This window comes from Sturnira hondurensis, unplaced genomic scaffold, assembly GCF_014824575.4.
Source record: "Sturnira hondurensis isolate 20B ecotype Veracruz unplaced genomic scaffold, ASM1482457v3 Scaffold0016098, whole genome shotgun sequence".
NCBI classification, from domain to species: Eukaryota; Metazoa; Chordata; class Mammalia; order Chiroptera; family Phyllostomidae; genus Sturnira; species Sturnira hondurensis.
This window is the reverse complement of record NW_028088729.1, coordinates 408445-431989: the sequence shown is the minus strand read 5'-3', so window position 1 is coordinate 431989 and position 23545 is coordinate 408445. Positions and strand designations below refer to the sequence as shown.

At 38.5% G+C, this 23545-nt stretch overlaps 2 protein-coding genes across 2 annotated transcripts in view; one reads left to right on the top strand and one right to left on the bottom strand.

The window, feature by feature from the left end:
* EFHC2 (EF-hand domain containing 2) overlaps positions 1–23545 on the bottom strand; it is a 232957-nt gene that overhangs the window by 149231 nt on the left and 60181 nt on the right. The window contains exon 3 of the mRNA XM_037065732.1: positions 6474–6624. Within this exon, the coding sequence (XP_036921627.1) occupies positions 6474–6624 (151 nt within the window). The remainder of the gene's footprint in view (positions 1–6473; positions 6625–23545) is intronic.
* Positions 17623–19482, top strand: LOC119000653 (putative deoxyribonuclease TATDN2). The gene has a single exon (XM_037065733.1). The coding sequence runs from the start codon at positions 17623–17625 to the stop codon at positions 19480–19482; it is 1860 nt and encodes a 619-aa protein (XP_036921628.1).

Below are 23545 nucleotides of genomic sequence, written 5' to 3'. Positions count from 1 at the left end.
CCTGGGGAAAAATCTGGCATCACAAAGACTTGCTGATAAATCTGTGAAATCTGCTCTGCTAAGAGTGCTTTCATTCATATGTTAAGGGTCCAAGAGGAAATGAGTATGTCTCCCAAAGTTTCTGCAACTCTCTTCCTGACAGACACTGACTCAGACTAAGCCCTCAGATTTCTTTGAAATGTTATCTACTGTTTGATCCTTGCTACCCTGTATTCCTGTGTATTACAACCCAATAAAAGGCTATGGAGGAGGGCACTCAGGGCCTTTTTCTCCTCGGAGAAACTGGCCACTGCTGGCCTTTGTCTCCCCTGAGAAACTGGCCACAGCTCACCTCTCCTCCCTAAGCAGATCACATCATATCTCTGTCATGATTACACCCCATCCGTGGCACCTGGGGGGCAGGGGCCTCGCACAAAAGTCGCTCCCACATCCACTCTGTTGATATATACAGTCTCATTCCATATCATGATTACTATGCATTCTGTACTAATTACTTGAGCTGTGTCTTCACTCAGGGGAATAACTTGATAAGATGGAGCAATCAGAACTTCTGAAATTTTCACAAAAGACTATAAAATTGTCTTTTACTCAGGGGTCTTTTTCCTGAGTGTTTATGAATAACATTCCCTACTATTTTCATAAAAATTATTTTCAAACAAATCATCACAACGACCTTCAATTTGTCTTTGGAATCTGGCTATGTGAGATTTGAAATCAGGAGTTGAAAGAATTGAAAACTCTTAATGAAACCTTTCTAATATCCCCATAAAGGATCTTGTATTTCATTTCTCTTCTTGGATAGTTAAATAAAACAAAGACTCACTGGAATAGTAATAATGCAAGTCACTAATGCAGGTTTGGTATGTCCCAGACCTGAAGCCCATCATTGGTATAAATTTGGTATCATGTGGGAAAGGTAATTAAAATGTAAACAACGCTTAGTTAAAGAATATCAGAGTAAGCATTTAAGTGTAAACTTATGAGAAAAAATTTTTTGCTAAAGCAATACTGCCATTTAACTAATACATACAATTAGATAAAATAGATGCTCATAGAAATTTAAAATTATAAATTTTCTTTCTTTTCTGAAATTCTTCAAAGATTTTCTAATACATTATTTTATTTTATTTTTTTAAATATTTTCCTTATTTATTTTTAGAGAGAGGGGATGGGAAGGAGAAAGAGTGGGAGAGAAACATCAATGTGTGGTTGCCTCTCATGTGTCCCCTACTAGGGACCTGGCCTGCAACCCAGGCATGTGCCCTGACTGGGAATCGAACCACAGTTCTTTGCTTCACAGGCCCGTGCTCAATCCACTGAGCTACACCAGTCAGGCCTCTAATACATTATTTTAAATCTTTAAAAACTGCCTTATACATGTTAAAAATGACTCTAAAGAGCCTAAAGCCCTCGTGCCCCTTTACAAAATAAAATGTCACACTTTCAACAATAAAAGTTTATAAAAACTTTTTAAAATATCAACACATTTTTATACTTCCTAAAAGATTTACCATTAAGTCATAAGCTCTCCAAATGAAAAGACCAGGGAGTACAGAGTGTATCAGTCAAAACAAAAAGAATAATGACGACAGCTCATAGCACCATCTCAAACTAATTCTCACCTTCTCCCTCCACTAGTAAAACCAAACACAGACACTATATCAATCTTCTTCCTCTTTTCATCACCTCAACAGCAGCTCTGTTCTAACATGATAGAATAAGCCTGGTTCTGTTCATGATCTGGACACTGCTAATTCTCAATCCATGCCTTTAGTCTTGACTTTTTTCCAGAAAACACACACCAAGGTTCAACCTGCCTGGTGGGCTTCACCATACAAATATCCCAACACAATTTCAAAAGCCTCATGACCCAAACAAACACACCTCAGCTCTAAACCCAATGCTGCTCCTTGCTCCATGCCTCTGGGTTTTATTAATGCATCAACCACACAGTGAACTCCTAGGCAATCAGTTAAAACTCAGATGGAGCAAATTACCTCTCTAAGCCTTTCCTTTTCTGAAAAGCTGACAATTACCTACTTTAGGTGGCAATTAGGGAATTAAATAAGATAATGATAAAGTAGCCACTTTATCATTAGATATTCTCCTTCCTCACTCTCTGTATTTATTTTTTATTTTCATTTTTAATATTTAATTTATTTATCTTTAGAGGAGGAGGAAAGGAGAGAAATATCAATGTATGGTTGCCTCTCATGAGTCCCCTGCTGGGAACTAGCCTGCAACCCAGGCACGTGCCCTGACTGGGAATCGAACCACAATCGTATGGTTCGCAGGCCCGTACTCAATCCACTGAGCTTATTTTTTAAATATATTTTATTGATTATGCTATTACAGTTGTCCCATTTTCCTCCCTTTATTCCCCTCTGCCTTTCACACCCCTCCCATCCCCATTCCCCCCATTAGTTCATATCAATGGGTCATATATATAAATTACTTGGCTTCAACATTTTCTACACCATTCTTGACTACATTCTAAACTATAACTTTGCTGGAGAGAGTAATCTTGGACGTAGATCCTTGCCTTTCATGACGTGGAATACATCTTTCCAGCCCCTTCTTGCCTATAAGGTTTCTTTTGAGAAATAAGTTGACAGTCTTATGGGAACTCCTTTGTAGTTAACTCTCTCCTTTCCTCTTGCTGCTTTTAAGATTCTCTCCTTATCTTTAATCTTGAGTAATGTAATTATGATGTGCCTTGGTGTGTGCTTCCTTGGGGCCAACTTCTTTGGGACTCTCTAAACTTCCTGGACCTTCCTAGAAGTCTATTTCTTTTGCCAAATTAGGGAAGTTTTACTTCATTATTTTTTCAAACAAATTTTCAATTTCTTACTCTTCCTCTTCTCCTTATATCACCCCTAGGATTCAGATGTTGGAATGTTTAAAGTTGTCCTAGAGATTCCTAACCCTCTCATTGTTTTTTAATTCTTGTTCTTCATCCTGTTCTGGTTGAATGTTTCCTTCTTCCTTCTGGTCCAAACTGTTGATTTGAGTCTCAGTTTCCTTCCCGTCACTGTTGGATCCCTGTACGTTTTCCTTTATTTTGTTTTTCATAGCTTTCACTTTTTCCTCTATTTTGTGACCATACTCAACCAATTCTGTGAGAATCCTGGTTACCAGTGTTTTGAACTGTGAATCTGATAAGTTGGCTATCTCTTCATTGCTTAGTTGTATTTTTTCTGGAGGTTTGATCTGTTCTTTCATTTGGGCCATTTTTTGTTGGGTTTTTTTTTTTTTGTCTCAGCTTGCCTGTCACATAGTAAGGGGCAGAGCCTTAAGTATTCAACAGGGCAGGCAACCCATGTAGCTACTATGTTGTTACACTGTAGTGGGGGAGGGGTCAGAAAGAGAACAATGCCACTTGTTCAGCTGCTGGCTTTCGGTCACTTCCGCCACTACCCACAAGCAAATTGTGCTTTTCTGGTGCTGATTCCTGGCTGGGTGGGTTTGTGCACATTCTAGGACCCTGTGGGTCTCTCCAACAAACTCTCCTGTGAGGCCAGTTTTTCCCACTACCTCAACCCCCACAAGTTTTTCAGTCAGAGGTTTTGAGGTTTTATTTCTCCACAGTGAAACCCTGGGTTGCTTGGTCTGTCTCTCTCCTCATTTGTCCCTCTTGGTTATCCATATGCAAATGTAGGACTGCCCACCCCAGTCCTCCAGCCATTGCCTTGCCACAAGTCTTCTCTGCCCAGCTAGCCATCTCCACCCCTCCTACCAGTCTGGATGAATGTTTCTTCTTTAACTCCTTGGTTGTTGGACTTCCATACAGTTCAATTTTCTGGAAGTTTTGCTTATTAATTATTTTTAAACTTGTTTTCCTTCTTTTGGTTGTGCGAGGAGGCACAGTGTATCTACCTATACCTCCATCTTGGCCATAAGTGACTCTTTGTATTTAATCACTGGTCAAGGTCTATCAACTCTGCCATCCAAATATCTCTAAAATCTTTCCCCTATTTTCTATTTCTACAATCAATGTCCTGGTTTGAACAGTCAGCATGTCTAGCCTAAACAACTGCAAAACTCTTGGACTAGTCACCTTGTTCCCTTTCCTCTCTAACCTGCTTGCCCATAGGCTCCACAAAGTAGGAGTATAATGGGCCTTATTCCTTTTGTCCATTTTCCCAACAACTCAGTAGAGTGCCTAGCAGTATAGGTTGGCAATGCTGACTGGTTCCCAGTTCATCATCCAGACACAACGAAGCCATGCTCTAAGAAAAACTTCAATCCCCAGTTTATTACACATAGGCAGAAAATCATAAAATGTGTTAAATAATGATGAGTAGATAATAAGTATAGCATGTGCATGTTAAACATAGAAAGAGATGGAAGGACTAAGAGACAACTAATTTTCAATATATATTAAAAATGCATGAGGCACCTGGGCTCTAAATATTCATGACACACTGATCTACATGAGGTAGTAAATATTCATGAGTATTCAATATTCATGAGGCCTTAATTCAGCCACTCATCCATTGATGACACCCATTCTGTAACCATGTGTCCTTTACCCAAGAAACACAAACAAAGCCTATACTATTCTGTAGGCTTATTGGTGAGCTGCAGCTGTGGCCAGACCTACTTGTCCCTACATTTCTCTGATAGAGTATGTGCCCTTAGCCCAAGGTCTTTTCTGTCTATGGTCCTCTTTGAACTTCTACTCTGGTCTCTAAACCACACTATTAGCAAGAGGAGCTGATGCAACACAAAGAGACAGGACCATTGCTTACCCTAAGATTTAAGCAAGGTGGTCTATCTACTTTTACCCTTGTCCTAAGTGTGTGAACCTACCTCATCTCTTTCCCCTTGCATCTTGCTACATATTAGAAATAGTTTTAATCTACCATATGACTGATGCATTTTAATTAGGCCCATGAGGCTTCTGTTCTGTTGTCTCTGGGAAGGCCTACACGCATGCTTCTTGGAGGCCACCACTGAACCAAGCTAATATCCCACACTACATTCTGGCTGCTGCATAGAGAACAGATTGAAGGAGTAGTAGTAATGGAAGCAGAGAGACCTATTAGGAAGCTATTCCACTACTCTAGTCAAGAAACGAGGGTATCCTAGGTTAGAATGGTATCAAAGGAGATAGGGAGACATGAACAGATTCAAGATATGTTTTGCTAGGAGAATGAAGAACAAGGATGGTGAGAGAGAACAATATGGAAAGTAAATAGAGCCTATGGTCAGAGAAGGCAATTTTGGAGCCTAAGATATTTGAAATGGCAATACTCCTTAAGACAAAGAGGAAATAATATACCCAAAAATCATGGCTTGTCAGGAACCAAAGGGGCCTTGGGAGGTCATCTACATAAAACACCAAACAAATATATGATTCCCTTCCTACACCTCTATTAAACTATCAGTGAAAAATAACCTCTGACCTGTCCCCAAGGCCATCCATCTATTCCAATGACCATACAAACATGTGATTCCCCTGTCTTCCACGCAACCCTGACCATGTTCATCCAGAGCCATCTACTACAACTTTTGGTGGCTCCCTTCCAGAAAATTATTCCTTTTACTGACCTGAATTCTAATCTATTAGGTCATGTCCTTGATAGGACAGGGTAGGATAGGATAAAGAAAACTATATCACCCCTCCTCCATATGACATCCCTGTAGATTCCTGAAGACATTTATCAGGCACACCTGAGTCTCCCCTGTACAGATTTTCCTTTTCATTCTTTTCCCTTACACATGGCAAATTTTCAGTTCTTTCACCATCATGGTTGTTATCCCCTGAAGGCATAAAGAACTTAGCATCATCCTATGTGAAGGACTAATAGCACAAACAGAAGAAATCAGTCGCTATGCTTCTAATAATGCAACCTAAAATTAGCTTCTCTGGTGGCAACATCACAAAGTTAACTATTGTCTAGCTGAAGGGGAATATGAATAAAGATGACTGGCATGCACATGGTGAAGGAAAAATGATCCTCTATTGAAGTACCATCAAAGTCTAAACTTAACAGGGATGAGGATGAGGATGAATAGAAGGTGGTTGAAGTAAATGGCAGTAAATTCAAGAAAAAAGTGAATACCAATCTGGAAGTGGCAGTAGAGAACAGTCTTCTCTATTCTCTTAACAGTGTTGTGAAGGAAGTAGTGTTGTGAAGTGGTCATAACAAAAAAAAAACATTTAAAGCAAAAAGAAAAAAGGTGGGGAGAAAAGAAGTAGGAGAGTTTTCTCATACTAGAGCATCACCTGAAAAAATACAAGTATGTCACAGAAGAGTGGAAGAAATGGCCAAATGTTGAGGTAGGAGAGTAGAAACCTAGTAAGTCACTATCAATAACCACAAGCTAGCAGCATGCTTATATTACCACTTCCAACAAGTTAGACACCTGAGCAGCAGCATGGGGTCTTTATAAAAAGCCAGAGCAAGATAGTATATAAAGGCGGAAGTCAGAAGTTAAAGAACTATAAATCTGCTTTAAATTGATACCTTGAGGCAGTCCACTATTTTTCACCAGTGGCTCGTATACTTGAATTGTGTCATCTTCAGGGTAGAACAAAATTTTATGGTATCTTATTCTATAGTTTTCTTGCCTTTTATCATGTACTTCATCTTCTACATAGGCATCAAAAGATAATACCTGTTGGAATCATAATTAAAAATTAGAAAATATTAAGAAATCAGCAAACTTGAAATCAATAAGGTTACTGCCATATGTTATTACTGTAAAGAAAAAAGTTAAGGAGATTTTGCAAGAAGACATTCCACACATCAGCTATGAGAATGAATATACAATCAAGGCTTCAGTATATAAATTTTATTTTATATTTCCATCACCATCTGCTTATATTGAGGAAATGATATTCAAGCAGTAAATCCATCATTCAGCTCTACCATAAGCTGAACTAGCATCTCTCTTTGGAATTTCAGAAGGGGATTCTATACGTATGTGTTATAGACAAAATAACATTCACTCTCACAAGATGAATATAAGTTTTGTCATTTTTCCCCTTAAAAATAACACCAAACTACCTTAGTTCTAGTATAAAATTATCCTGACTTCTGGTCCTGCTAATTGCTTGCCTTAAGAGTAATTCAAACAGGCAGATCAGAAATTCTTCCAATGCACCCAAGATCCACCATATACTTCTTCAGGAACTTCAAAGAGCTCAGCTCAATATTAGACCTAGTTTCATCTTACATTGCATGTATATTTGTGTGGAGTACTTAGGTAAGAGAATTAGATTCTAAAGTAGTTATTAAATTAGATATAATCAAAAATATCCTTGAAAACTCCATAACCAGTTTGGAAAACTATGACTTTCAGTAATACAACACAGCCCATTTTTCCTCCCATTTTCAACCAAAGGACTCTCTCTTTATTGAATATCATTTGAAATAGCTTCTTTAGGCTTACATGTCATGTTATATGAAAAAACTGTATCTTTAACCATTGGAATAACCATCACTATGATGAAATGCTCACACACTGAGGAGGACATGGTAACTGAAAACAATTAAGGGAACAACAGATTTAGGCTACCATTTTAAGCCTGACCTGAGGCACAGACTCCTTGAAAGCTCCATTTTAATACGCCCTTTGCTCTCATTTTTATCAATTTTTATAATTAAAATTGTAAAATTTAATTGTACATATGATATAACAACAGGGTAATTCAACATGGACAACCTGATAAATATGATTGAGTCAGTTTGGGGTGGGCAGTTATCCTAACTAAGAATGTATTCTCTGGGAGTGTTGAGCAAATTTCTATCAGAAGCCCACTCTTTAGAAGGGGCTAACAAAATGCCTCAGTAATTTATCTCTGATTAAGATAAGAAATTTTGTTAATTACCGTAAAAGATTATAAAAATGAGTTTTAGTAAAATGATTGTATCCAGAATGAATGAATTGGTTACAACTATTGACCAGGCACTGTCTTTACCAGATCGGGTTATAAAAATCTAATAAGCTCAGAGATTCATACCCTTCAAAATGGTAACTTTGGCTTCATTCTAAAGTGATCCTATGTTCAGCTTCTTTCTTGGGAAATTCATCTGCCTGATTCTATTTAAGAGTTAGCTAAACCCACTCTAGACTTCTGGCTACTTTGCCTCCTCTCACAATCAAAAGAAGGAAAACAACAAATTTAAAAACAAAAAACAACCAGAACTGACAGAAAATCAAACTCTATGGAAGTTTAACAACCAAGGAGTTAAAGAAACATTCATCCAGACTGGTAGGAGAGATGGAGACAGGCAGCTGGGAGGAGAGGACTTGTAGCAAGGCAGTGGCTAGAGGACTGGATGGGCAAGAAGCTGTAGGTGGAGCAGGTTGTCCCACATTTGCATGCAGATAAACCAGGAAGAACAACTGGGGAGCAAGACAGACCGCCAACCCAGGGTTCTACTACAGGGAAATAAAGCCTCAAAACCTCTGACTGAAAAACCTATGGGGGTTGAGGTGGCTGGAGAAACTCATGGCCTCACAGGAGAGTTTGTTGGAGAGACCCACAGGGTCCTAGAATGTACACAAACCCACCCACCTTGGAATCAGCAGCAGAAGGTCCTAATTTGCTTGTGGGTAGTGGTAGAAGTAACTGAAAGCAAACAGAGAGCTGAACAAGTGGCACTGTTCCCTTTCTGACCCCTCCCCCACATACAGTGTAATAACACAGCAGCTCCATGGGATGCCTACCTTGTTGAATACCTAAGGCTCTGCCCCTTACTACGTGACAGGAGAGTCATGACAAAAAAAATGGCCCAAATGAAATAACAGATCAAAGCCCCCAAAGAGGGGGAAAAGGTATAGGGAATAGGTGACATAAATGGTAGGTGGAAAATAGACAGGGACAAGTTAAGAATAATATAGGAAACATAGAAGTCAAAGAACTTATATGTATGACCTATGGACATGAACCAAAGGGGGAAGGGAATATGGGTGGGAGGGAATATGCAGGGTGGAGAGGAATAAAGGGGGAAATGGGACAACTATAATAGCATAATCAATAAAGTATATTAAAATTTTTTTAAAGCTCCAGAAAAAATACACCTAAGCGATGAAGAGATAGCCAACCTATCACAGGCATAGTTCAAACACTCGTAATCAGGATGCTCACAGGACTGGTTTCCTCATAAAACAGAGGAAAAAGTGAAAGCTGTGAGAAGTGAAATAAAGGAAAACGCACAGGGAACCAACAGTGATGGGAAAGAAACCAGGACTCAAATCAACAGTTTGGACCAGAAGGAAGAAAGAGACATTCAACCAGAACAGAATGAAGAAACAAGAATTTAAAAAAATGAGGAGAAGTTTAGGAACCTCTAGGACACCTTTAAACATTCCAACATCCAAATCCTAGGGGTGCCAGAAGGGGAAGAAGAAGGGCAAGAAATGGAAAACATACTTGGAAGCATAATGAAGGAGAACATCCCCAACCTGGCAAAGGAAATAGACTTCCAGGAAGTCCAGGAAGCTTAAAGAGTCCCAAAGAAGTTGGCCCCAAGGAAGCACACACCAAGGCACATCATAATTACCTTACTCAAGATTAAAGATAAGGGGAGAATCTTAAAAGCAGCAAGAAAAAAAGAGACAGTTACCTACAAAGGAGTTCCCATAAGACTGTCAGCTGATTTCTCAAAAGAAACCTTGCAGGCAAGAAGGGGCTGGAAAGACGTATTCCAAGTCATGAAATCCAAAGACCTACGTCCAAGATTACTCTATCCAGCAAAGCTTTCATTTAGAATGAAAAGGCAGATAAGTCCTTCCCAAATAAGATCAAGTTCAAGGAGTTCATCATCACCACCTCCTTATTACATGAAATGTTCAAGGGACTTATCTAAGAAAAAGAAGATAAAAATGTGAACAGTAAAATGACAACAAACTCACCGCTATGGACAACTGAACCTAAAAAAAATCAAAAAGAAAAAAACAAAGTAAGCAAACACATACAGCAGGAACAGAATCACAGAAACGGATATCACATGGAGGGCTACCAATGGGAGAGGGGGTGGGAGAGAAAGGGGGAAAAGGTACAGAGAATAAGTAGAATAGATGGTGGGGAGAAAATAGACAGGGGGGGGGTGTTAAGGTTAGTATAGAAAATGTAAAAGCCAAAGAACTTATATGTACAACCCATGGACTTGAACTAAAGGAGAGGGGGGGATGCAGGTGGGGGGGATGTGAAGGGAGGAGGGAAATAAAGGGGGGAATGAGACAACTATATTAGCTTCATCAATAAAATATATTGAAAAAAATAAATAAACTCAGCTAGAATGTTGTCATAGTTATGTTGAGTGAACATTTCTCATAAGATGTTATTGAATGGATACGGGGTTTCCTTCTGGGGTGATGAAAATGTCTTGGAACTAGAAAAAGGTAATGGTTGTACAACACTCTGGATATATTAGATGCTACTGAATTGCACACTTTAAGGTGACTTGATTTATTTATGTTATGTAAATTTTACTTAAATTTTTAAAAATGATATTGGATACCATACTGTGTTGGACACATTAAAATGGTCAATTGCATGGTATATGAATTATATTCCAATTAAAAAAAACAGTAGGAGGGCCCTGGCTGCTGTAGCTCAGTGGATTGAGCATGGGCCTGTGAATCAAAGGATCACAGTTCGATTCCCAGTCAGGGCACATGCCTGGGTTGCAGGCCAGTTCCCATCAGAGGACACACAAGAGCCAACCATACATTGCTTTTTCTCTCCCTCTCTCATTCCCTTTCCCTCTAAAGATAAATAAAATCTTTTTTAAAAAGTGGTTTAAAAAACAGTAGGAGGTAAAAAGATGTTGCTGGACTACCTAAAAGGACAATAGAGCTGGGGTTTTATGGAGCTTTCAGTAAAGGTTGTTAGGGAGAAGAGAATATACTCCCCCACTGAGAATGTACCACTTTAGCATGTGAATTATTTTCAGATGAAGATAATAGGGGTGAAACAGACTCAGAAAGAACTTTTGACCTTCCCCTTAACTACCTAAAAGAATTTAGATAGGGGCCCTGTACCAGGAAGAGAGCTATTATCAGAGAAAACTTTGTATCACAATGACTTATCTGCATGGCATGGTCAACATTTGTTGGCCAAACATTGACTTTTCCCAATTTCCTGTGAATTGTCCTACTCCCCTTTGAAGCCCTAGAGTCCTACCCCCTGTTCCTTATCTCAGGGAGGATACAAGCCTCAATGGAGATCTCTTATTTCTATGGGGTTCCCATGTGTACAAAATTTGTTTTCCTCCTGTTAATCTGTTTTAAGTCTGTTTTAATTGCCTTGATAATACATGGCTACAAAACTCCACAATGAAAATGAAGGGGAGCAGAATATGTCACTTCTAAATATGTCTATTTGGCATAAGAATTACTTTGGGCTAGTTATTTTTAAGAAACTGCAGACACAGGAAAAACTCTGTGTAAAAATTACCCTTTTGTAAGAGACAATTACATTTATAAGGGAAATCTCCATTTGTAAAGTTGTCCTCCCCTCTGTACCAGGAAAAGAAGGATAACTCTTAAGTCTTTAGAAACTCTTATCAATGCAAAGCGAAGGACTTAAATCTATGCAACAATACCCTTGGTTTTACTGTGCCTTTTCTGATAACCTCCCATAACTGGCCTCCCCCTTCCTACCACATCTTCTGTTTTTAGCTAGAGACAACATTTAAAGTGTTGGTTTGCACCATTTCTGGGAATTACTCAGTTTTCCTGAGTCTCTCCCACGTACACAGGAGACATATATTGTCATTGAATGTGTTTTTTTCCTGTTAATCTGTCCTTTATTACAAGGGTATCTCAGTCAAGAACCTAAAAGAATAAAGGGAAAAATATTTCCCTCCCCTATGTAGGTTATGTTTTAAAAACTCTAATAAATTTAAAATACAGAAATTATGCAAGTTATAGTAATTGATCACAAATTAATACAACTCTAAATGTATCACATAGCTATAAACAAGAATTGCCACTCCTAATCAATCAATAACTGTGGATCCCAAGATGAAATACAGGGTGGAACAAAAGTAGGTTTACAGTTGTTCACACAGAAAATAATACAATAATTAATAAATAATAATACAAGAATTCTGTTTCATGTACTCACAACTGTAAACCTACTTTTGCCAAGCCCCGTATGTCTCTCAAAATGCACTTCTCTTGGTTAACTGGAACCAAATTCATAATCAGAGCCTAGCAGCCATTGCTGACAGAGGTCTCTGATGCACTCTGCATTTCAGAAAAGATACAGACTGAGATTTCAGCCTCCTGTACTACACCCCTGCGTGCTTACACCCTCTGAGTCAACCACTGCAAAGAAGTTCCTGGTTTCATCTTTCGACCAATGGACTGAGACCTGCCCCAACTTGCATAAAACAGATCAAATTGGAAACTTGGATGGGAATTTTCTCTATGAAAGGCAGCAACTTTCACTATAAAAGGCGGCCTGCCGTTTGTCTCAGTGGAACACAAATCAGGTTGCTAAGTAAATGTGTGTCTCCCAGGCTTCAGCCTTTTTTGTCCAAATCAATGTGGTTTTTTTTCTTTTTTACAGTCTAAAATGGATTTTGTTTTACATAATTATTGTGCTAAGAATAAGTTTAAAAACACAAAAAGTATTGAACCTAATAAAATTTGAAGATATACAAGAAGGGGCTGAAAAGAAGTACCATTTTTTGCCATGTATAATGCGTCCCCATGTATAGTGCACACCCACATTTTTGACCTAAACTTTCAGATAAAAATGTTTTCATTTTCATCTTTAACTCAATTTTTATTTATTTATACTTAGAAAAAACTGATTATCATATTCCCAGGTATTATTTTGCATACAGACATCGTTATTGCTTTCCAAAGTTACATTTTTAGCACATAAGCATAAATAAAAGTATTAAAAACATTTATGTAGGTACAGAATTAGTACTATATTACCCATGTATAACGCACATCCTTATTTTTCCCTCAAAAAGTTTGGCAAAAAGTGCACGCCTTATACATGGCAAAATACAGTACTCAAAGTCATGAAAGGCAAGGACCTACATGCAAGATTACTCTACCCAACAAAGCTATGATTTAGAATGGAAGGGCAGATAAAGTGCTTCTCAGATAAGGTCAAGTTAAAGGAGTTCATCATTACCAAGCCCTTACATGAAATTCTGAATGGACTTATCTAAGCAAAAGATCAAAAGTATGAACAGTAAAATGACAACAAACTCACAACTATCAACAACTGAATGTAAAAAAAAACTAAGCAAATAACTCAGGAATGGAGATCAAATGGAGGGTTATCAGTGGAGAGAGGGAAGGAGGAGAATAGGAGAAAAGGTACAAGAAATAAGCATAATTGGTAGGTAGAAATTACACAAGGGGAAGTTAAGAACAGTATAGGAAATGTAGAAGCCAAAGAATTTATATGTACGACCCATGGACATGAACTAAGGGGTGGATTGCTGGAGGGATAGGGGGTACCTACTGGCAGAGGGGGATAAAGAGGGGAGGAAATGGAACAACTGTAATAGCATAATCAATAAAATATACTTTAAAAACACATGAATAAACTAATAACCAAATAAGTGAAAAAATTACCAAAAATATTGCCCTGGCAAAGGCTACAACTAAGATGATTCACTAATGGATTCTTCTGAATGCTCAAAAAAACACGGAAGATTACCAAAATACTATACTCATGTAACTTCCCCAGGAAACCAACAATGACCAAAGGTCACGAAGGTGAATTATGATGCCTGATAGACTTACTATAAGAAAAATGTAAACTGTGGAGCAGTAATTCTCACCCTGGATGCACACTGGAATCACCTGTAGAGCTTTTTAAACTGATGCTTGGAACAGACACACAAACACAAACATGTACACAAGCACATACACACAATGAAATCAGAATATCTCAGAGTTGGCCCAGGCATTAGTGATTTTTAAAGTTCTCCAGGCAATTACAATGTATAAGCCAAGGTGGAAAACTACTGCTTCAGAGCAATTTCACTAAGGATTTACAGAGCAATGATTCTAACTAAAATACAAGAAAACAAAATTCAATAGTCCATAACAGTTACAAACTACCTAAATACACAAAAAGCAGCATTTTCCTCGCAGATGTAAAGATGTTTACAAATTAAGAAATAAGGGCAAATATATAATCACATACTATTTCCTACCACCAACATTTTAAAAAATAAATAATTCCTGTACAAGATTAAAAAGCATCTGCTTTAAAACAACCTAAATTTCAGCATTATACTTAATTATTTGTCTACACAATCAGCAGTAGAACAAAAAAACTCATACCAACATCTTTATTTAATATTGTTTTTAGGAGTTCTGTACAATATAAGAAGGTATGAAGTGAAAATATTAGAAGTAGAGAGACAAAAATATCACTATAAGCAGGTAAAATAAATAATGCCATACACAAAGGTTGAAAACAAAGAAAAAATAAAAAATATCAGCATAACCACAAGTGAATAAAAAATATTCTTATGTACTAGCAATAGCCAGCTTAAAATACAGTGAGAGAAAAAAATGATGTTCACAGTAGAATAAATTACAAAGCACGTAACATTAGTTCTAATGAAAACTCTGTGACCCTGATAAAACTCTAAAAATATTTACTAGGAGATAGAGAAGAACTTGACTAATAGGATAAGTGAAGTATATTTCAAATAAGCAGACTCAAATACCATATTTCAAATGGATATTTCATCACTATGTTGGAGGGAAATGAAAAAACAATACCTCTAAGTTCATCTGATAAAATAAAAATGTCAGGCTATTAGAGATAATTGTGAAAATTAAGGGTAATGTAGGAGATCTAACTCTCCCAGACTTTATAGCTTACTATGATATAATGGTTTAATTATTAAAATAGTGCTATAACAGAGTAACAAGAGACATACTACTATGTGAAAAAGACTAGAAGGTCTGGAAACAGACTCTATTACATATTAGAATTCAATACCTGATGAAAGAGAAGTCACTATCAATATCAATATCAATAAGTGAAAATCAAGAAGTCAATATCAATAAGTGAAAAACATACTAAGGTGGAAAATGATCAATGTATATCCCCACCTAAAGTAAATTATAATCCAAGATAAACACCAGGTGGATTGTTAACTTATTTATACCAAATCAACCCCTTTTATCCTTAAAAAAAAACAATTATAAATGTGTCAAAGCCTTGAAAGGATGATTATTCTAGACTTGGTAGAAAAAGAAAATTGTAAAAGAAAAAATTAAGATTTGACTACAAAAAGCAAGTTATAACTTTAATAAACAAAAAAAAATAAACATTCTGTGAAGCAGAAGAAGAAACAATAAGCCAACATGGAATCACCCGCCTCCAAGACAGCAAGACTTAATTTCAGTTTCAGCCCGTCCCAGGAAGGTGACCTTAAACCAATCAGTCTAGAATTTTCTAACACCAGTGAGGTAACACGCCTAATTAGACCCCTGCCACTCTTCTCCAAAGGCGGTCACCTTGTCTGAAACAATCCTTTCTTTTCTTATATAATAACTTTGTCCTGCTTAGTTTCCGCCTATAAAAACCTTCTATTTTGTACTTCTTGGAGTGCCTATTTAGTACGCGGGATGCTGTCCAATTCATGACTCATTCAATAAAGTCAACTGGATCTTTAAGTTTATTTAGTTGAATTTTTGTTCATTAAAAATACTAATAAAATTTTAGAGAATATGGCAAGTTTAATTCATTTTATTATTTTTTAAATTAGCTTTTAAAACGCCCTAAAAAAGGCATGAAAAAGAACTTAAAATTCAGGAGCATGTCCATCAATAAAAGGAGAGTATTCACTCTAAAAATTATTGGGTACATGCAAGTTAAAATAACAGTGAGTCACTGGATTTGTTTCTCTTATTAAATGGACCTCATAAGATTACTGATCATGGATAGGATGTTAAATTACTACAATATTTCAGGGGCAAAGTGGTTCTATGAGGAGACATTTTAACTTTCCTACACTTCTCAGGAACTCCACTTCTGGCCAAATAACCCAAAGAAAAAACCCAAAGTATGGAGAAACATGCAAAAATGCCCTTTGCAGCATTTTTTTTCATTACAGAAAAATCTAAAGTGAAAGAACTTAAGAGTTATCCAAAATAATTTGGTGAATTATGGCACATCTACACACTCCTGGATTATGATGAAGACACTAGAGTGATGTTTTTTAAAAACTATGGCAATAAGAAAAATATTTAGGATATGTAAAAATGCTGAGTGAAAAAAAACAGGATTGAAAATGGTATCATACCACAAAAACTGTTTTTGAAAGCATGTATATTTAAGTTGTATTAAAAACTGTAAATACATTTTCAGAACACAAGATGGGAAAAAATGAACAAAAGACAAACCATGGTGGCAGCTCCAAGGGTAGACTGACTTGATATGAGGTCGGAAAGTTGCAAAGCCTCCTCATGCGCTGCTCCTCCCTGCATCTCCCTTCCCTGCTCTACATCCCAAGTACCCTGCCCTCAGCCCAAACCCCACCCCCACACCCGTCAGCCCTCTGCCCATCCCACTCCCCTCCCCCTCCCTCTCCCCCTCCCCCCTCCGCCACCCAAATCCCCCAGCCCTCCTTCCTCCACCTTCCACCCTCCCCCACCTCGCCTCCACTCCCCGCTCCAGCCCTGCCCTCTGCCATCTGCCGTCTGCCGTCTGCCCTCTGCCCTCTGCGTCTGGCCCTCTTGCTGCCTCGATAACCGCCCTTACCTACAACCCCATTCAGTTGAAGGATGTACTTCATGTAGAGAGGACCCCACTGGTAGGATGAGCTGCGCTCTGTCCCTCCCACCTCTGCTCCGGAACTGGATTTGGCTCTGCCCCGGAACTGGATTTGGCTCTGCCCTCCTACACAATCTCCGTGACCTCTATGCTAGATGTCTAGCACAAGGGTGCTCTGTATATGGTCTCTAGACTACCTCACAGTCTTTTCAAGAACTTTGAAATCTCGTAGACCTTCTGGTCCAAACCGCGAAGAAGAACTTTATAACCCCACCCCCATCCGTCCGGAAATGCCTTAATACCCGGAAATGCCTTAATACCCGGAAGTACGCTGATATACCGGAATAGCTTTGGACAAAAAAGTGCTTAGTAATAGCGGAAGTACGCTGCAGGCTTGCACGCCAAACCGAGCCTTCAGTAAATCTTCCAACCTTGTGACTTTTCTAAAGAACTGAATCACAAACTCAGTGCAGGGCCTTTGACATCTCTGGAAAACCAAGAACTATGACAGGCAAGTGAAAGAAAGGGCGCCAATCCATAGGCCATCGCAGCGGCACAAGGTCAAGCACCACAGGAGCGGCACAGAGGTAGGATTCCCCAAGCAAATGCAAATGCCTCTAGGAGCCCAGTGATGTGTCCCTCTGTAGCCGGCCACCTCATAGCTCTGAATCACATTCAGGAGAGGCCAGCATCCCTGAGTGTCTGAAAGCCCGAAGGTGTGCCAGGGGGGTTATTCCACCAGGGAAATTCCTCTGCCTCCAATTCCTCAGACCCAGGTAAAGATGAAGCAGCACCCAAAAACTGCCTGACTCAGAGCACTCCGGATTCCTTTTGTCTTTGAAGTCCTTTCTGTGCTGCCCCCTACACACTCCGCCAGCCCCTTTCTAGAAATGGCTTCTCTAAAGGATGAGTACAACTTACAAACTAATTCCAAATACAGTTCCCGTAATTCCATGAACTCTGAATTTGTAGCCAAAGCTGAGGCTCAAAATGATAACAGAGACGAAACAAACAAGGTCCAGAGAAATAAAGGTAGAAAGAAAGATGGAGGCTCTTCAATGACCTATGGGCTAGCCATCTATAGCACCTTGGTGGAATCAATGCCAAAAGGAAAGGGGGAGGCTGCCGCTACTACAAAACCGAGTGCTAGTGAGCATCCCAATCCTGGAGAAAGACCAGCCAGTGCTGTCACCTTCTCTGTTACCCAGAAAAAAAAAGTGTCAGCCCCAGAGGTCAGAGTGAAGGAAAACGTTCTGCCAAATAACAGTAACTTCTATGATGGAAAAATACTTGTAGATCCTCAGGAGAAACCCAGTGAGAAGCCACCTGATGACTCAAAAGAAGTCATTTTTGATAAAGGCTCTTGCACCCTACAATTTCTAGGCAAATGTGACTCTCATTCAGAAACCCAAAAGCATGAGGAAAGGAGTGTGGTGATTAAGCACCCCTCTCCAGGAAATGACTGCTCTAGTGTGGATAAGATTTCTGCATTCAGATTCTTTCAGGAGGAGCCAGACTCACTGAGTCTCCCAAGAATTTTAAAGCTTTCATCCTTAACCAAGGACCATGTCACATACCAGCCTCCTTTGTACAGTGGTCCTTCAAATGACAATGTCAGCTACTGGACCAACTGTCCTATGCCTTTTCACTATCTCTCCATGGGTGGCAGCAACAACAATACATCCCAGGCTGGGAAGAGCAGCTGGAGCTTCTTGAGTAATTATTCCTCCAGCTCTACAGTGCACTCCAAAAACTGGTCCAGAGATCTGAAGGCAGCAGACGAAGGTCTTTCCCAGAATGCTTGTTCACTTAATTTTCCCAGAAGTTCAGAAGCCATGGTGAGGGAGAAAAGAACATTCCAAGAGGAAACAACATCACGTCCTTGGGAAGGATATGCATCTAATTCCCTGCCAAGGAGCCACTGGGAACAAAGCCTGAAGGAGGGTTTCATTGATACCCATTGTCACTTGGACATGCTCTATTCCAAGTTGTCTTTCAAAGGGACCTTTACCAAGTTCAGAAAAATGTATAGCTGTTCCTTCCCTAAGGAATTTCAGGGCTGCATCTCTAATTTCTGTGATCCTCGCACAATGAAGGATGGTTTATGGGAAAAGCTGTTGAAAGAGAATATGGTTTGGGGAGCCTTTGGCTGTCACCCCCATTTTGCACGTTACTACAATGAATATCAAGAAAGAAGTATTTTGAAAGCTTTACAGCATCCCAAGGCTGTAGCTTTTGGAGAAATAGGCTTGGATTACTCTTATAAGTGCAGTACATCTATCCCACAGCAGCACAAGATATTTGAGAGACAGCTACAGCTGGCTGTGTCTCTAAAGAAACCACTGGTAATCCACTGCCGAGAAGCCGACAAAGATCTGCTGGACATCATGAAAAAATATGTGCCCCCTGACTACAAGATCCATAGGCATTGCTTCACTGGCAATTACCAAGTCATCGAACCCCTTTTGGAGTACTTTCCCAACATGTCTGTGGGCTTCACAGCAGTCTTGACTTACACTTCTGCCTGGCAGGCCCGGGATGCTCTGAAAAAGATCCCACTAGAGCGAGTTGTCGTGGAAACCGATGCTCCCTATTTCCTTCCTTATGGGGTTCCCAAAAGCCTTTGCCAGTATGCCCACCCAGGCCTGGCCCTGCATACAATTCAAGAGATTGCCACAATCAAAGATCAGCCACTCCACCACACCTTAGCCACCTTGCGTAAGAACACTAGTCTTCTCTACAATGTTTAAGCAGAGAGGGCAGTCAGAAATCTAAAAAAAAATGGAGAGGCATCATCTCCCTGGGTTGACATTGTAAAACTTGCTTTGAACTCTTCCTATGCCCCAGGTCAAGGATGTATTTGGACTGACAACATAGACTTTGAACTCTGCCTGTGTCCCAGGCAAAGGATGTGTTCAGCAAACCCACTGGCACAGAAAAAACCAGGACAGAATGTTTTGCTCAAAACATCTTCAGAAGACTTCTGTGCTTCTGCCTGGTATAATATGATACAATGGGATGGGAGGAAGGGTAAGGGGATCTTCCCTTGATTTTATCAGGGTTTTTCCTCCTAGCAGACTGTGTCAGCATAATCAGTAAAAAAGTAAGAATTCCATTGGGTACAATGAGTTTGCCAATCCAAACTGCTGTTCTCTGCAGCCTAAGTTTCTGAGGAGTTGGTGAATAAAATTACTGTCCTACTTGTCTTTCAAAAGAAAGCAAGGAATGTTGAATTTTGAAAGTGAACTAGGTGATTTGTTCTGTTTATTCCCTAAATGTATTTGTTATAGGAATTCTATAATCCATATGGGTTGTTGTTAAATTCATAAATTCAGTGGCTGTTTAATTTGTAGTTTCTAATTTCTACAGATAAACAAGCACTAGCATTTAATCTAAAAGGAAATTGACTTAGATTAAAATTAGTCAGCTAATAGTCATAATATGCCAAGGATGTCTGTAGAGGAGCTTAGAATGATGGGGGCCAAACCAGTTCAATCTTAAAACAGCATTGAGAAGATCAGTTTTTTTAGAGATTTTGTTTATTTTTAGAGAGAGGGGAAGGGAGGAAGAGAGAGGGAAACATCAGTGTGTGGTTGCCTCTCATGTGCCCCCTACTGGGGACCTGGCCTACAATCCAAGCATGTGCCCTGACTGGGTATCGAGCCAACAACCATTTGGTTTACAGGCCGGCGCTCAGTCAACTGAGCCACACCAGCCAGGGCAGGTGATGAGTTTTGAACCTGAACTCCCAAATATGTGCCACTTAGAAATACTGTTCTCCAGAAGGGTTTCAAAAGCATCAGGAGGACAGAAACAGAGAAGAGCTTCAGCTCTCCACTCGTCAAACAGCTGTCCTTTCTGAGAAATTAAAATGAATCCACATTTTAAGGAAAATATCTGAGCTACAAAATTTAACTTTGCTAGCCAAAGCACACACCTAAATCCAGAAGTCCCATTATTGGATGAGAAATGCCATTTTTAAAATGGAAAATCTCATTTACTCTCAAAAAAATGAATAAATGAAGATAGGCCCAGAATACTTCATATCTCTTTAGTTTCCTTTGTGCCCTTTTATCTGGATCCAGAAAAATCAGCTGGCTCCTTACCACTTGGTTCTTACCTCAAAGTTCTCCTCCACAGAGAAGCCCTCCCTGGCCAGCAATCTATAGTGTTCCTCTCACCTGGGAGGAAAAAAATCCTTGGCTTATTGTTTCGATTTAATCATAGCACTTAAGACTGTTTAAGATTGTGTTGTTAATTTATATGTTCATTTGTTATCTTCCCCAGTAGATTTTAAGTTTACAATCTTGTCAGTCTCGTTCACAATGTACATATATACCCAATGTAAGAATAATGCCTGAAACAGAGCAGTCATCAAAGATTTCTTTAACATGAATGAATAACAGACTTCATTAACACCTGGGAGTTAATGACAATACTTGAAATGGGGCAGATATTAGGAAGAGAATAGAAAAATAAACCATCATATTTCTAGCACCCTTCTTTAATTCAAAAGGCAAGGCAACAATTAAAGCCCACCTATATTAGATGTCACCCATAATAAAATAAATAAATAAGGTCATGCCCTACCAGGAACTTCACAGTTCATATTCCCTATAAATAACACTGAGTATATCATACATTCTCTCTGTTTAGAATCTAGTCTTTTGAGAAGACTTTCTAGCTGGAGTGCTTCACTTCCCTTTAATACAGCAAAGGAAGTTGATACAATGTTAAAGATGTGATTTGATTCTATTCTTTCAAGACAGACAAAAACCTTCAAAAACTAAGTCAGTGTTCTGAATTAAGAGGGTTTCATTCCATTTAATGTACACTTTCAATAGACATTGCTCAAAGTGTGTCCCTCAATCCATAGGAGACCTGAGCTCTTTATAAAGGACTGCAGAAAAGAAATTTCCAATGACACATTTTTTGAGGAAATACTGAGTTGTACAAAGTTCCACAGATTTTTTTAAATCTCAGGATCTTGTATGTCCTTTGATATGTTAATGTGAGCCACAAACACCCAAATGTTATTTCTCAAAAGTTACTTTTAGATTAATGTGTTTAATTTGAGGTATAATTCAATGAGTTCAAGTTCTTTGGGAACATAAACTTAGGAAATGCTACCTCAGTCACACTCTCACTGTTATAATGTGCTTATATTTTGTACATATCTCCACTCATCATACTCTAATATCCTGTTTCATTTACCTTTCTAACTACATAAGATCCCTGGAGAAAAAAAATGTCATTTATCTGGTCCTAGCAAAGTGACATTACCAAGTGGGAATTTTAAAAATGGGTGTGCATAAACGGTTGCATTTGTAAGAACACTTTCAACAAGATAAAGAGGACATACACATAATTAAAGTAATTTTCATTTCCAAAAATAAGATTGCCTTTTTATATGGAGAAAGTACTTTGTGTGGTACTTGGCGTTTCTACTCTCCTGTTCTGGAGGTATCAGAGGACCATGAAGGCAGCTATTGATCTAGAAATTCAATTTGCTGTTAGTGGTCCCTGGGCCATCAGTCAATCTGGAGTCAAAAGGCCTCTTAAGCCCATTAACAGGCTCTCTGAACCTTGTCAGCCTTTTCACTGCACATCAATAGTTTGCTTGACTTAAATTTTAGAAAGGCAGCTATTTCTACCTTTAAAGCTAAAAAGGAACAAACTGCCTACTTTGTTTTAGGAGCTGGGGGATCCTGGTGTTTTCAGTTGGTTTTATTCGTATGTCATAAAAATTAGTACTTGCTTATTGTAGATTTTTTGAGACTACTAAAGAGCACAAAGTGGAGAAATAGTCTATAATCCTACCACTTAGAGACAATCACTTTAACAGTAGGAATAGCTCTTCGGCACTTTAATATTGGCCAATATCAGCATTCTTTTAGTCAACTTTGTTAATTAATATTTACTGTAATATTCACTTCCTATTAGCATAAGCTATACATTTTACTGTCTCTGAATTTGTTTTTTTTTCTGTTTTTATTTTATTTTATTTTTTTTTCTTACTGTCTCTGAATTTGTAATTTAAATATATTATTTTGGGTATTTTTGTTTGTTTTCATTAGGAACAAGCTGCAAGTTTAATTCTGTTTCAAAGAATCAACTCTTAGACTTGTTCAAATCTGTTTACTTATTTACAAAATTCTGCTTTTAAGTTTATGATTTTTTTCCTTCAGTTCTCAGATGTCTTTTAGTGTGTATGTTTTTTCCAATGCCTTAAGTTAAATGCTTAGTTTGTTTTTATTTGGGATGGGGGAAGAATAAAGCATTTAATACCATAAATTTGCCTGTAACTCTGCTGTATCTATAGGAATTTTATTTTAATGAATTTTACTTTACCACTGTAAAAAAATGTATCTGCATTACAAAGACACAAAAATAGGAACAGAAAGAAGTACAGAGTATTTCTGCCACCTAGAACCCCGTATTTTATTAATCTTTCCTAATGTGATTCTGATTATTTAGCTATACCAAATTATATATACTTTTAAAAAATGCATATGCTTTCATACCCATATTTACTGAAGATTAACATAACACAAAATTCCATCACCAGTCTATATACAATGTTCATGTGCTGATACAGTTTTATTTACAATCATTTTTTAAAAACATAGTTAAACATACAAAGTATATATGTTTATTAAGCAGAGTTAAAGAACATTTACAGAAAAAGGTAATATAAACAAACTTTGTGCCCTGGCTGGTGGCTCAGTGGATTGGGCGCCAGCCTGTGAACCAAAGGGTCACCAGTTCCATTCCTGGTCAGGGCACATGCCTGGGTTGTGGGCCAGGTCCCTG

What these genes read in the sequence shown, in the direction of transcription:
- LOC119000653 (XM_037065733.1), top strand. Translation starts at nt 17,623, where the DNA reads ATGGCTTCTCTAAAGGATGAGTACAACTTACAAACTAATTCCAAATAC.